Raw genomic sequence first — 15,641 nt, 5'->3', positions numbered from 1 at the left:
TGAAGTAGAACTCACCACCTCCCGTGGTAACCTGCTCCACTCATTCATCACCCTCACAATCAAAAAGTTTCTAATATCTAATCTTTGTCTCCTCCCTTTCAGTTTAATCCCATTGCTTCTAGTCTTTCCTTGTGCAGATGAGAATAGGACTGATCCCTCTGCACTGTGACAGCCCTTCAGATATTTGTAGACAGCTGTTAAGTCTCCTCTCAGCCTTCTTTTTTTGCAAGGTAAACATTCCCAGATCCTTTAACCGTTCTCTATAGATCTAGATCATGTTCTGCAGCTCTCTACCCATCTCTGTAGTTCTTCTCTGTGCTTGCTCCAGTTTATCAACGCCTTTTTAAAATTGGAGTGCCCAGATCTGCAGACAATATTCTAGATGAGGTCTCATCAAGGAACAGTAAAGGGGTATAATTACTTACCGTGATCTAGTCTCTATGCTTCTCTATACATCCCAGAATTGTGTTTGCCTTTTTGGCTGCTGCATCACATTGTTAATTCATGTTCAGTCTGTGATCTATTAGTATACCCGAGTCTTTTTCACATGTGCTGCTGCTTAGCCCAATTCCTCCCATTCAGTATGTGCTTTTTTCATTTTTCTTTCCCAGATGTACGGCTCTCCCTGTTAAATACTGTTCTATTAGTCACTGCCCACTGTTCTAGCTTGTCTCGGTTTTTTTTTTTAATCCAATCTCTTCTCTTGTTTTAGCAATTCCTTCTAGCTTTGTGTCATTGGCAAATTTGATCAGTTTCTCCTCCATTACCTCATCTAGATCATTTCTAAAAATGTTGAACAACATTGGTACCCCACTTGTGACATTTTTCTAATTGGATGTGCAGTTATCTATGACCACTCTTTCGTGATGCCAATGACAACATAGTTCTCTTACAGTGTTAGGAGTTCCAATTCTCCTTGTTTATTTCCCCTGCTCTCTGCATTTGTGTAGAAACATTTTAGTTTGTGATCGATGTCTCTTACTCCTCTACTTTTCTCTAAAAGCACAAATAATTGATTGTATTCATTAGTGCTCTTTCCCACAAGCACATATCGGCCGGACATTTTCACGACCGGACGATATGTGCTGTGATCTGATGTATTGGATTCCAATGCATCAGATCACATGGGCGTATTCCTGTGATTTAAAAACACCCGGCCAAGCCAATGTAGCGCTGGGCGTTTTTACATCGGGCCAAAAAGATAGTCCTGGAACTATATTTTGGGCCTGAATATGTCGGCCGCTGCATGGGCTCCTATGGGAGTCCATGGCAGCGGCCATAGGTGGGAGGGAGTTTAGCAGCATAACTGCTAAACTCCCTCTCTCTCTTCTCCTTCCCCCATGCAGGCTCACCTCTCGTCACCTCCCCGCTCATTCTGTACAATGGGAGGTGGCAGGATGGGGCGGAGCTAAGCGCCGGATCCCCCCTGTCTCCTCCCATTGATGGCTATGGACAAGGGGCGAGACATGGGTGCAGCTAAGCATCCGCCCTCTCTCCGCCCCTTGTCCATAGCCATCAGTTGGAGGAGGCAGAGCGGACCGTCGCTTAGCTCCGCCCCATCCCACCCCCTCCCATTGCAAAGAACGAGCTGGGAGGAGACGAGAGGTGAGCCTGCGATGGGGAGGGAGGGGAAATGGGTGATGGCCTGGTGAGCTCGGTGCATATGCGCTAGCCTCAACAGGCCTTATGAACGGGCGCACAAACGTTTGATTTGTGCACCCGTTCACCAGTTTTTTTCTCCCCCAACGTAGCGTATACCGTCCACCCGTGAAAACAGCGGCCGATACACGCTCATGAGAATAAAGCCTTAGTTGTACATTTTTGTCTGGCCTTTCACTTGCCTTCCCATATTGTTCTAGTTTAAAGCTCTACTGATGACTGTACCAAGGCACCTGCCAAATATATCTTTTCCTGTATTTGTAAGTTACAACCCATCTCCAGCAAAGAGTCCATCATATAGGCAAATCACTCCATGGTCTAGAAATCCGAATTCTTGAAGACGACATATATATTGTTGGGAATTGTTCCCTAATTGGTTCCTTGATGAACGCATAAATTACTGGGGGAAACATTTTGGAACCTGGTTTACTGTCTATATATTTTATTATTTTTACCTTGCTGTGCAATATGCGCTCTGTTTTACACTTTTTCCAGACTTTCAGAGATTATTGCCTATGGCCTCTTTATCAGAACAGCTGTTTTTTGTTTTCCTCTGCACTTCTATATTTATCTATTAACCCTTGTAGGGAACAATAGGTGGCTTGTAGGGTGAGGTGGGAGGTCTGAGTTGCCCATGTCAGGGCGAATGCTCCACTTAGGTAGCTTTGTATTAGGAACACTCAGGACATTCTTTCCTCTATCTTTCAATGAATCTATTAAAGGTTAAAGGGAATCTGTCACCTTGGAACAGCACCACAAACATAACATAAAAGTTATGGTGCTCTTCCGGGAGAAAATGGGGAACTGAGGTATGTATTTTTAATTCTCAACTGCTCCCCGATTCCCATGATGTCCGCCACTGAAGTACACATGCAGTCTAAAAATCTGATTTGTTTCAGACCTCTATGTGCACTTTGTCTTATAGACGTCTATACTGTGCATGATCTTTAAAGTGGGACACTGCAGGAACTGGGGAAATGATGAGTATGAAAATACATCTTCCAGCTCTCCATGCATTATTTAGTTTGTGGTGATGTTCCGAGGTGAAAGGTTCCCTTTAAGTTTTATTATTCATAATTAAAGGTATATTGCCTGTGAACACTTATTTTTGACATGGAAATGTGGATAGGATTGCAGACATAAATGATGCATATATAAAAAAGTTGAAAAACAATTGAATTGACTAATTTACTAAAGATCTTAGACGTCTTCAGCAGGATTTGATGGTATAATGCTGCAGAGCAAGCAGACAAGAAAAACCTGAGATCTTAGAAACTACAGGGCTTTAAGTGAAAGGTTTTGGCATTAGGAGATTACTAGCCCTATCCTTTACAAGAACTGAATTTTCACTTTTTTGAAAAATACACTTTAAAGAAATGACAAAAAAACAATATATGGAGACCATCTGTCCATCATCATAGTACCCAACCACTATGTAGAACATGTTGTGAGTGTTAAAAGTTTTGTTTTTTCCTTTGCTTCCTTAGAGCCCCCTGTGACAATTGATAAACCCCTTGAGGACCAACAAGTATTTGTAGGTGATAAAGTGGAATTAGAAGTGGAAGTTTCAGAAGAAGGGGCCCATGTTGTTTGGTAATTCTCAGATTTTATTTTCCTTTTTACAACTTGCTTGACAAACTGTAAGTGTATCTCTGATGTATTGAAATCGCTTTGTGATTTCTGAAGGACGAAAGATGGTGTAGAGCTGACTCGTGATGAAATGACCAAGTATCGTTTCAGAAAAGATGGCAGAAAACACATTTTGATCATTAATGAAGCCAATAAGGAAGACACTGGACGATATGGAGTGGAAACTACTGGTGGACAATGTGAAGCAGACCTTGTAGTAGAAGGTAGTATTAAGCAGAACACCTCAGTTTATGAATTCTTGATTGTATTTGTTTCTAAGCTAAAGCTCATTTATGTTATACTTGCAGATAAGAAGCTAGAAGTTCTGCAGGGAATTGCTGACTTGACAGTGAAAGCAGCTGAACAAGCTGTCTTTAAGTGTGAAGTTTCTGATGAGAAAGTGACTGGCAGATGGCTTAAAAATGGAGTGGAAATCCGACCCAGCAAACGCTACACAATGACCCACAAGGGCAGGTAAAAAGCTCTTTGTACTTAATAACATTTTATTTACACTTATGTTCATTATGTCACCAAATTTAAGCATTTGCCCCCAATTTAGCCCAGAACCAAGTCTCATTTTGTAAGGGGGTCAGAAAAGTTAACTATCCGAAGTAAGGAAAGTTATCATGGTTAAGAATAATATGTTTTCGCCATGAAATAGTGAATAGATACTGCAGTGAGGGATAAGTAATGTATAGCTGCAGGGAATTGGTTATAAGAATGTAAATAATAAATGATATTTATTGTATAGATGATATATGATTAGATAGAGTGTAAAAGGACAAAGCTAGTAGTACTATTAATTACTGGGCAAATGCTATATTTGCTGGAATATTTGCCCGGGCAGCTTTAGTATGAGAGTAATATGTAGATACATGACAGATATTTGTAAGATAATTAATGATGTAATCTCAGTGTATAGCAATTATGCTTAATAGTGTAACATAGAGATTGTAATAATATTTGTCATGGTGTGTGTGGATCAGTGTGGGAAGCCCTGAACCCAGTCACAATGACAATTGGTGAATACTCTGCAGCCAGTCATCATGCTAGGTGGAGCGTGTGCGCGTGTGAGTGAATCAGAGAACATGCAGTGCCACGCAGGGTATAGCCTGAGTGAGATATGAAAGCTAGGGTATAGCATTCACGTGGGTCTTGTTGTTATTGTTGAGGAGAGTGTCATGACTAATGTGGATGTGCTGCGGAGCTAGTGTTGTGCTGCCACAGAAGAAAAGTGCACCAAGATAAGTAAGTGGGCAAAGCAAGATTGGAAGCCTGTTTGAGGGGTTAAAGAACCTCCCGTCTGGAACAGAGGGGGATCTGGACAGTCAAAAGTGGCCTGGTTTAGCATTTCAGCTCTTTTTCATTCACTTTAATGGGAGAGAGTTGCAATACCGAGGTGGCCCACTGCTGAATGGACAACATTATGAGCTTTCTGGACAGCTGACAACAGCTCTTATGAGCTGATTGGTATGGATCACGAGTGGAAGACCCATGGCAGTCTGCTATGAACGACCTATCTTAAGTATAGGTAATCGATAGTGTTTACCAGGAAAGTCCCTTTAAAGAATATTTTAAAACAATTACCAGTAGAATGGAGCCATGCTTTGTAAAGATTGATTTCCTCTCTCCAGTCCAAAAAGGGAATTTTATCTGATCAACAAGTTCATTATTATGTCCCTACAGAATCCATAAATTGGTGATTGATGATGTCAGACCAGAAGATGAAGCTGACTATACTTTTGTTCCTGATGGATATGCATTATCTCTTTCTGCCAAACTCAACTTCCTTGGTAAAGTAATACATTACATCAATAGAAGCCATTTTTAAAATCCTTTAAATTTACATTTTGTAATTCTTATATTGTCATAGTATAGGTTGCTAAGGAGTTTATGATGAAAATTAAAGTAAAAAAAAATACATTTTTGATCAAATTATCAATTTGTATTACTAATATTAATCTGAAAATATCATAAAGACAGTCAATATTTAAACCATTACACAAATATGTATATTTTTCTTTTTATTCCAGAGGTCAAAATTGAATATGTTCCACTGAAAGGTAAGACCTTTACAAAAATACTGCATTCTCTTTGATGTAGTATAGACATGTAGAGATGAAGAATAGGTACCTGCAGGAAAATAAGAATCCATAGTAAGGTTCATTTGGCTTTAACTCTGGTCTGGTCTTCTTCGCTCTAAGAACTCAAAGTGAGAATATCTTAGCTTATTTAAAGGAAAAAAGGCTTACAAAATAACATACAGTATATACCTTCCTAACATGTAAATATTGATGTTTAGGCTCTGTTCACATCTGCCATAAAGGAAGACACAATGCTGTTCCTGATTTGTCATATGACTGACTTCAAAGGCACACAACAGACTCTATTGAATTATAATGGGTTTAGTTTCAGTACTATTATCCTTCCTACAACGTTTGACAACAAGAATATTTACTTTTGCTACCAAAGGGGATGAACTGCCAACAATGGTAGAGTGAACATGGTCTTAACCAGGACCCACAAAAACCCTCCAAGATTGTTAGGTTTCAAAATATCAATCAACAAAACTAGTTGAAAGTTAGGTCAGTAAAATAATGCCATGTCCTCCAATTATTTTAGTTACAGGGCATACAACTGTTTTGCCCATTGTGTATATGGCTATTCACTGAGGCAGTCAACGTCTATATGACTATTTAACTTAGACCCTTCACAGTTATAGACAATTAAAATACAAAACTTTATTAAACTTGATTAAAATAATTACTAGGTCAACAAAAGTAGACAAACAGAAAAAGAGACCCCAAGCATATATCCCTCACAGCTCACTGTATTGGTGGAGCCGGATAGGTCACTATTCGTGTAGGGATATTGCTTGTATCGGCTTGCCTCGTGCAGATTTGTTGTGGCAACCAAAAGTCAATGGATACTTTAGACTGGATTTATCTAGACAGAAAGGGTTGGTGTATGAAGTCCACAACAACTCTGTTATTTGAAAAAATGAAGCAAGTCAGATAAATAGTAAAATTCCTTCTGATCCAAAAACTGCCAGTAAGGAAGCAGAGATTAACTAATACTCTGCTCAAAGGGTGTGAGGTAGCCAGACTAGCAGACAGGCCTGTCTGGTTACTCAAAAAAACTAGTTCAAATCATTCTCTCATCTCTGTATGCCTACTACTGCGCATGTTCGTGATGACGTATGAGCTGTGACACACACGCCCACTGTGAGGTTTTAGCAAATAAGTCGGGTACAATCACGGAGTGGTTATTATACCTTCTCCCCGCACGATCGGACTACATCTAGGGTAGACGTCAGGCATAATCACGGCATTGCAGCTATTATAATCACGTGACCACTCTCATGACGTGCAATGTTTTTGCCTGTGCCTGTGCTTTGTCATGAGATGAAGGATAGCCTTTTGTGCGCAGGCGCTTTACGCCCACTGGGTTAGACAACAGCATAGTCATGTGACATGTAGTCATGTTATCACTCCCTCATTCCTTTCATAATGTCGCATATTTTAATTGTCTATAACTGTGAAAAGTCTTGTGTATATGGCTAAATTTAAAGAGATTGTATCATAATGACTGTAAAGGCCCTTTTACACACAAAGATAATCTTTCAAACGACTAAAAGATTGAAAGATTTAGCAATCAATTTGCATAAAGTGTTAATGGCCATTAACACTTTATCATCTTCATTTGCATATAAAAGTGCCTCCATGAGTTGTTTGCAGAGCCCAGCGTGTGTTCAAACAGCTGATGGCATATTCCATTGTTCTCCTTGAGTTTGCCCGCAGATTGCATTGTTCTCTCCTGGCTAGTGTAAACATGCCATGGGGAGAACAGCCTGCAGTCTATTGAAAGATAAATTTGCTTTCTTTATCTCTCAGTGGATGAAGGATGGATTTAAAATTAACCTTAAAATCATTGCCCAAACGAAAAGTGCAGGACGCCCGCATTCACATGTAACAATTACCACTCATTTTCGACCGTTTGAACAAAGTTTGAGCGATAATCGTTTTGTGTAAAAGGGCCTTAACAAATACATCTGCTTTTGCTGTTTTCACTTTGGCAAATGACAATATAATCCTAATTTCCCCAGCACTAATTGATGACATCCCTGGTTACCTCGGACAGTGAAAGCATTAATCGTACCATCCCTAGTGGTCAAGAGCAGTAAATAAATGAGTGGTCTAGAGTAGTTTAGTACACTGCCTGCTCTGAAAGTGGCAAGACTCCTTCCCTTTACTACTCTATTTGTGAATTTAGACTGTTCAGAAACAAAAATGTAATGGGAACTCCTCTTTACAAATGATCACAGAACATAAAGGCGGTACAGATGACTCTACTTCTTTCACAATTGTTTAACAAACACTTGATAGTTATAAGCAACACTGGGTGGCACAACATACTTGGTGGACTGGACCATAAGGAACATTAGAATTTGTGCTTGAAAAAGGGGCATTGTGAGCTCTGAAACAGGTTGCATTATACACATCTAACGTTCAAGTCAGACCTTTATATGTTTTGTTGGAAAAATAAAAACATGTCTTTTTGGAACATTCTTTTCTGGATTGTTCCATTCCATTTACAACAATGACAGAACCTTTACAAGCGCAGAGATCTCTCCTTTTTCCACATTCTATTCCTATTGCTCTTTCACTCACATCTTTCATGGTGCAGGCTCATTAAAGTCCCTAGCTGCATTCCAATTACTGGAAGTCCTATGGGTTGTAAGTAGAGATGAGCGAGCATACATGCTAAGGACAATTACTCGATTGAGCATTGCCCTTAGCAAGTACCTGCCCGCTCGGAAAAAAAGATTCAGCTGCCGGCGGCGGGCAGGGAGCTGCAGGGAAGAGCGTGAAGGAACGGAGGGGAGATCTCTCTCTCCCTCTCTCCCCCCGCTACCGCCTGCTCACCGTCGCAACTCACCTGTCACCTGCGCAGGCAGCCAAACCTTTTCTTCCGAGCGGGGAGATACTCGCTAAGGACAATGCTCGCTCGAGCAATTGTCCTTAGCGAGTATGCTCGCTCATCTCTAGTTGTAAGGCACTCGGAAGCACTACAATGGACGGGGATTCAGGTGCTAGCGGGTAAGGACCCCTACCAGGGTCTTCCCCGCGGGCACAAGATAAGTTCCCTTCCTGTATACTTACGTGTTCACAATCATTTGCACACTCACCCATTCTGTTATAGGCGCTGTCCCAAACCATACACTAATTTAGTGATTGCAGAACTCAACAATTTTTATCATTCATTCACAAAAGAGAATAATATGGCAATTTACGAATTCTAAAGAATAACACACACAATGTTTTAAAGCATACCTGAGGTTTCAGAAATTTTCCAAAAGCAGCCATGGTTCTCATTGACCGCCGCTTTACTGCTGTTTGCAACTAGTTTGACCTCTATTACTTCACCTTTCTATACATATTTTTCTGCTGCTTTCTGTTTGCAATCCGCAGATGGGGGGCACGTCCTAAGTCAACTATTCTGCCAGTACTGTACTGGCCAGCACTTCTTCCTCCACACTTCCCATACTGCCTTGTATAGTCCTGCTCCAAACAGCTACAAGGCAGTATATGAATGCCCACCCCTCTGTGGCATGTAATAACTAAAATGGTCCCCATGTTACTAAACAAGCCAAATGCCTAATGACAGGTAGTGGATTGCAAAGGTGCTGGAATGGAGACCCCTAATGGCAGCCACTTCAAACTTGGTTTGGATTGGTAAAACAAAAATATTTAATGCAAGTATATTATAAACTTGATGATACACACATAGGCTTTTAGATGAGCATAAGTTGTGTTAATAGTTAGTGTCCATTTAAATAATGGATGCGTGTTTCTATGGCTTCCAAATAACCATGTCCGTATTTTCTCAAGAACCACCCAAAATCCATCTTGACTGTTCTGGAGGAGCACCTCTTAACACCATAATAGTTGTGGCTGGAAACAAGTTACGTTTTGATGTCCCAATAACTGGAGAACCTGCACCAACTGTCACTTGGTTTCAGGAAGATAAGGTAAGATCCCATTGCTTGTGTGTATAACTAGTAGATGAGGAAAGTTATTGGGAACCTTAGTTTTCCACTGCTTGCTCTAAGACAATATTTATTAACAAGCTCGACTAATATTACTAGCAGGATAGGTTTTGAAGTTAGCTATTATATATAATATAGGAAGGAGCTTTTTACTAGAAAAAAAGATACAATTTTCCCACTTCTATGATTCAGCCAGAAGGAAAAGTATTAAATATTTTGCCTCTTGTATAGGCCAAATATTTTACATGTCCAATTGTAGATATTAAGCAGTGAGAGATACTTTATTATAAGGAGCTAAAACTTGTATTAAAGGGGTTGTCTCATGAAAGCAAGTGGGTCTATACACTTCTGTATGGCCATATTAATGCACTTTGTAATGTACATCGTGCATTAATTATGAGCCATACAGAAGTTATTCACTTACCTTCCCTGCGCTGGCGTCCCCGTCCCCATGGATCCGTCTAAAATCGCCTCTTCTGGCGATTTTAGACGCGCTTGCGCTGTGTGATCTTCTTGTGAATGGGGCCGCTAGTGCCGGAGAGCTGGTCCTCGTAGCTCCGCCCCGTCACGTGTGCCGATTCCAGCCAATCAGGAGGCTGGAATCGGCAATGGACCGCACAGAGCCCACGGTGCACCATGGAAGACCCGCGGTGCATCGTGGGTGAAGATCCCGGCGGCCATCTTAGTAAGGTAAGTAAGAAGTCGCCGCAGAGCAGGGATTCGGGTAAGTACTATATTTTTTTTTTTTAACCCATCCCTTGTGTTTGTCTCGCGCCGAACGGGGGGCCTATTGAAAAAAAACAAAACCCGTTTCGGCGTAAGACAACTCCTTTAAGGTAAAGCTGAAAAAGAGAGAGCCGATGTCTATACTGACACAAGTATAAAAAGACATCAAGAAAACTCACTAACATAAGAAGGCCCAAATCCTCATTCCACTGCATAAACCGCATAAAACTACGTCAATGAGATAGAATAACACCTAGGTATCAAACCTTATCCTTCAGAGATTATAGCATTATATATCTAAGAGGCTCTTTGTTAGTTCTGAAATGACCTCATCCTCATCTCATATTGCACTAGGCAGATACAAGTTCAGTACTCCAGCCATTACACTAGAAGCTATTGAGCCATCCTTGTTGAAAAAATCCTCCTAGAATGCTTTTCCTATGCGTTTCAGCAGCCCTATTCATCGCTTCCTCCTCCGGGGCATTAATAATTTAACATAAGAAGATAAGAGGACAGATAAAATAATAAACACACCCAGCCTTGATGGTAGATTGGGTGTCAGATTATAACAATTCGAGGCCTCACTGGATGCTGAGTTATATAGTTCATAACTAGAGATGAGCGAGTATACTCGCTAAAGGCAATTGCTTGAGCGAGCATTGCCTTTAGCGAGTACCTGCCCGCTCGAGACGGACGGTTTGGGTGTCGGCAGCGGGCAGGGAGCTGCGGGGGAGAGCTGGGCAGAAAGGAGGGGAGATCTCTCTCTCCCTCTCTCCCCCCCGCTCCCTCCTGCTGACTGCCGCTACTCACCGCTCCCCCGCACCGGCACCCGAACCTTCTGTCTCGAGCTATTGCCTTTAGCGAGTATACTCGCTCATCTCTATTCATAACCACGCCTCCATCCTAGACCTAACCTACTTGCTCCAGTTGCATTGGAGTGAATCAGTGAATTTATAGGCTATCATAGGAGAAGTGGGCAGATCTCTTTTTTTTTCTGTGATTCTTTATTATAAGAAGAGTTTAACTGAGATGGAAAATTTGGTTAAACCCATCTGCAATACATTTTTAAAAAGGTTGCTTCAGGTTTGACGACTGTACAGCGAGTTTAGTTTGTCATACGTACACACTACTGTATTTTTGATCATATATGGCACTATTATATAATATGTGTATATAATATGAAAACTGCCAAGCAAAATTGCATTTGTATTATAAAGAATTTTGCTCCAAAGACAACACTCTTGTGATGTTAAGAGATAGACAATAGCAATAAAATGTTTGTGGGTAAAGCACCACACAACTTTTGGTGATATAAAAATGGTATGCTCAGATTTTCACATGGATCACAAGCATGACCCTACAGTAATTGGCTATGATCTGTCATGACAAAACCCACTGTTTTGGTGGGAGATACTACTGAAGAATGAAATAAATAACTGATTTGTAAAACTAATTACTGTTATATATTTTCTACTAATATTTAAATATATTCTAATTTTCTACAGGAGTTTACTGAAATCGATGGAAGAGTGCGTATTGAGCCAAAACCTGATTTAAGCAGCTTTGTCATAGAAGGAGCAAAACGAGAGGATGAAGGCAACTATAAAATTGTTGTGACCAATCCTTCTGGAGAAGATCAAGCCTTGCTATATGTCAAAGTTGTAGGTAAGTAAAGACACACTGTAATGTTACTCTTACATTAAGGTATTATTACATTGCCAAATAGTTATTTATAATCCTTAAATACTAAAAGTCACCAAAAATGGACTACTGGATTGAAATCTTATTAAAAAATGTAACAATCGAAAGAAAAATTGAGATTTGACTTGATGTTGATCCAGAGGAAGGCAAAAAAACTAAATCTGGTAGAAGACAATTTTTCTCATTTTAGGGGAAGAAAATCCTTCCCAAACTCCAATCTGGCAATTAGAATAAATCCCAAGATCACTGATCCTATTGAAGCAATCAGTGACCATAACATTTAATATTTTAATGCTCAAGAAAGACATCTAGGACCCTCTTGAACTGTTTTAGCGAGTTTGCCATCACCCCGTTCCTCAGGCAGAGAGTTCCATAGTCTCACTGTTCTGCAAGTAAAGAAACCCTTCTATGTTGGTGTAGAAACCTTATTTCCTCTAGACATAAAGAATGCCTCTCTGTTACAGTCACAGTCCTGGGTATAAATAGATGATGTGAGAGATCTCTATAATGTCGTCTGATATATTTATACATAGTTATTAGGTCGCCCCTCAGTTGTATTTTTTCTAAAAGAAATAACCCCGATTTCGATAATCTCTCTGGGTATTGTAGTCCACCCGTTCCATTTTTAACTTAGTTGCCCGTCTTTGAACCCACTTAAGCTCTGATATGTCCTTCTTGAGTACCAGTGCCCCAAACTGAACACAATATTCCATATCTGACCAGTGATTTATAAAGAGGAAGAACAATGTTCTGGTCCTGTGCTCCTAGACTTCTTTTTATGCTCCCCATGATCCTATTTGCCTTGGCAGCAGCTGCCTGACACTACTTGTTCAAGTTGAGTTTACAGTTAATTAAAATCTGCAAGTCCTTTTCTATCTCGGTTTTTCCCAATGTTGTCCCATTTAGTGTGTAATAGTGACATGTATTTCACTGCCCATGTGCATAACCTTACATTTATCCGTGTTAAATCTCATTTGCCACTTTTGTGCCCAAGCACTCAGCTTATCCAAATCCATTTGCAACTGTATACTGCTCTATCTTGTGTTAATTACTTTGCATAGTTTTGTACGATCAGCAAATATTGATATTTTACTGTAAAATTCCTCCACTACATCATTAATAAATATATTAAATAGAATAAGACCAAATACCAACCCTTGTGGTACCCCACTAGTAACGAGGACCCAATCAGAGTATGTGCCATTTATAACCACCTTCTGCTTTCTATCACTGACCAGTTACTTACCCACTTACACACATTCTCCCTCAGACCAAGCATTCTCATTTTATATACCAACTTTTTATGAGGCACAGTATCAAACGCTTTGGAAAATTCAAGATCTACAAGATCCAATAAATCTCCCTGGTCCAGTCTAGAACTTACATCCTCATAGAAGCTGATTAGATTGGTTTGACAGGAACGACCCCCCAAAACCCATACTGATACGGTGTTTTACAGCTATTTTCATTGAGGTCTTCCACGATACCATTTCTTAGAAACACTTCAAACATGTTACCCACAATAGAAGTAAGACTTACCAGCCTGTAATTTCCAGGTTCACTTTTTGACTCCTTTTTGAATATTGGCACCATGTTTGCTATGCGCCAATCCATTGGAACAGACAGCGTCACTAAAGAGTCCTTAAATATAAGAAACAAGGGTCTATCTATCTCATTACTTAATTCCCTTAGTACTCAGGGGTGTATGCCATTGGAACTCAGCGATTTGTCTATTTTATTCTTTTTAAGGCTGCTCTGCATGTCTTCCCTCGGCCTCTCCTGTCCCCCAGCTAGCTGCTTGATCACCCTCCCCCTTGACTTTTGCCCCAAACTCCTTTCCAGGTTGTCAGTGGATCTCAGTGTTGCAAGCTGCGCATTTAGATCCAGGATCTGGGCTTCCAAATTTGCAACACGCTCACATCTCGTACAGTAGTGTGTACCCATGACCAGCTGGTCAAGGACTTCATACACGGCACAAGATGTACACTGAATGGCATTGTCAATCATGAAGGTTATTATAAATGGGGATGGCGCAGGTACAAATCAAGTGATATATTTCTTTTTTATTTCAGATGTTCCTGATCCTCCAGAAAATATAACTATTGTTGGTGTTGGGGAGGACTGGGCTGATGTTGTCTGGGAGCCTCCAAAATATAATGGTGGACAAGACATCCTAGGTAAGAAGTTTGAATATTTCACTACTGTATATCAGTTCAAGCACATCTTTAAGAAGAGATGAATGATGATAATCACGAATAAAAAAAAGTTCACACTAAAAAGCTATCATTCACGGTAAAGATTAATTGCATTGTATTGATCACCACCTGAAGACCAATATGTTATTAGGTTGTCAAAGATGAACAGTTTCAATAGTTCAGCTGTAATGTGTGTCTTCACGGGAACAAAGAAGTAGTGCAATCTAAACTACTTTTTCATGTGGTAAATGTATTTTCTTAAAGGGGTTGTCCCATGAAAAATATTATTAAATCCAGCCCATAATTATAAACGTTTTTGTATTTACACTTTCTATCCCCAGATGTACCAGGACTGATGTTAGAATAGCGCCACCTGCTGCTTCTATTCTGTGTCCACAAGGTGGTCACACATGTATAGTCCTGCTTCTGTCTCTTCTTCACTAGGTATGTGGAGGGATCCCTAATGTGATGAGCAGCTGCTTCTGAAGTTGCTTGGTCTTCTTTGATGTGAGAAGAGAGGTTTAGCAAGTGATAAGTGAGACAAATGTACTGCAGAGAAGCAGTGTGAGTGTGACCACCTTGAAACATTTACTGAGTTCGGACAGAGAAAGGCTCTTCAACAGAAACAGCAGGCAGTACTATTTTAACATTGGTTCTTGTATATCTGGGGAAAGAAATGTTTTAGGGGAAATCCAAAAAATGTTTACAATTAGGAGCTGCATTTAACTATAAACAATGTTTCTCAGAGGACAACTTCTTTAAAACTGCTGTACCACCATTAAGACTGCCTGTCCACGGCGATAATCCAGCTGCGGGGAAGGCAATGCACTCTTTCCATAGCGTTGCTATGGAAAGCGCAGCCCCCCTGTCCCCAGGCGGAGAACCATATCGATTCTCCACTCGCGGGCGGCAAATCGAAGCATGCTGTGAATTGGCGTGATTCTTTGCAGTCAGCCTATCTGTCAGATTGGCTGACAGCGGAGATCCATCTGCTGGCTCCTGCTTCCGTGCGGCGGCTCCTGTGGCGGAGATCCGCGCAGGATACCGCAATGCCTGTGGACAGGAAGCCTTAAAAGGGATTATACCAAGATATCAAGTTTTCCCTCTATCCACAGGACAGGGCATAACTTGCTGATCGGTGGGAGTCTCACCGCTGTGACCATCGCAGATCTTGAAAATGGGGGTTCCGTATACCCTGTCAGGAGGAGACGGAATGGAGCACTGGTTGCACAAGTAAACTGGCTCTCAATTTAGTTTAAATGGGACTGACGAATTACCCGAGTGGCAAGTCCTTGGGTAAATCCGCTAGCCCATTGAAATGAATGGAGTGCCGACCACGTATACTCAGCCAATGCTCGATTCATTCTGACATCACTGCGGGGGTAAAAATGACCTTTGCAGTGACAGGCAGAGGGAGGCACAAAACCCTTGTTCTTGAGATCGATGAGGGTCTCCGCAGTGAGACCCTCACTAATCAGCAAATTATACCCTATGCAGTGATAGGGGATAGCTTGAAATCTTGGTACAACCCATTTAAATATCATATTTATTGTATATATTAAAAAGTATACATCTCTATAGATCAAAAAAAGTGAACAATGTTTTCCAAGCTGTATGCAATTTGCACATCCTTCTAATGAGCTGAGTTCTTGTGCATGCACATGCTCAATCGCTCTCCCCAC

At 40.7% G+C, this 15,641-nt stretch overlaps 1 protein-coding gene across 2 annotated transcripts in view; it reads left to right on the top strand.

Moving 5' to 3' along the window:
* Window positions 1-15,641, top strand: part of LOC136632720 (myosin-binding protein C, fast-type-like) — a 98,263-nt gene that overhangs the window by 61,102 nt on the left and 21,520 nt on the right. For both annotated transcript variants that reach the window (XM_066607798.1, XM_066607797.1), the window contains 8 exons: window positions 3,147-3,252; window positions 3,346-3,512; window positions 3,597-3,762; window positions 4,975-5,081; window positions 5,322-5,351; window positions 9,180-9,319; window positions 11,569-11,728; window positions 13,837-13,941. In XM_066607798.1, coding sequence (XP_066463895.1) covers window positions 3,147-3,252; window positions 3,346-3,512; window positions 3,597-3,762; window positions 4,975-5,081; window positions 5,322-5,351; window positions 9,180-9,319; window positions 11,569-11,728; window positions 13,837-13,941 — 981 coding nt within the window. The remainder of the gene's footprint in view (window positions 1-3,146; window positions 3,253-3,345; window positions 3,513-3,596; window positions 3,763-4,974; window positions 5,082-5,321; window positions 5,352-9,179; window positions 9,320-11,568; window positions 11,729-13,836; window positions 13,942-15,641) is intronic.

This window comes from Eleutherodactylus coqui, chromosome 6 (assembly GCF_035609145.1).
Source record: "Eleutherodactylus coqui strain aEleCoq1 chromosome 6, aEleCoq1.hap1, whole genome shotgun sequence".
In the NCBI taxonomy this organism is placed as follows: Eukaryota; Metazoa; Chordata; class Amphibia; order Anura; family Eleutherodactylidae; genus Eleutherodactylus; species Eleutherodactylus coqui.
Note: the sequence above shows the minus strand (reverse complement) of the source record. Positions and strands in the feature narration are given on the sequence as shown.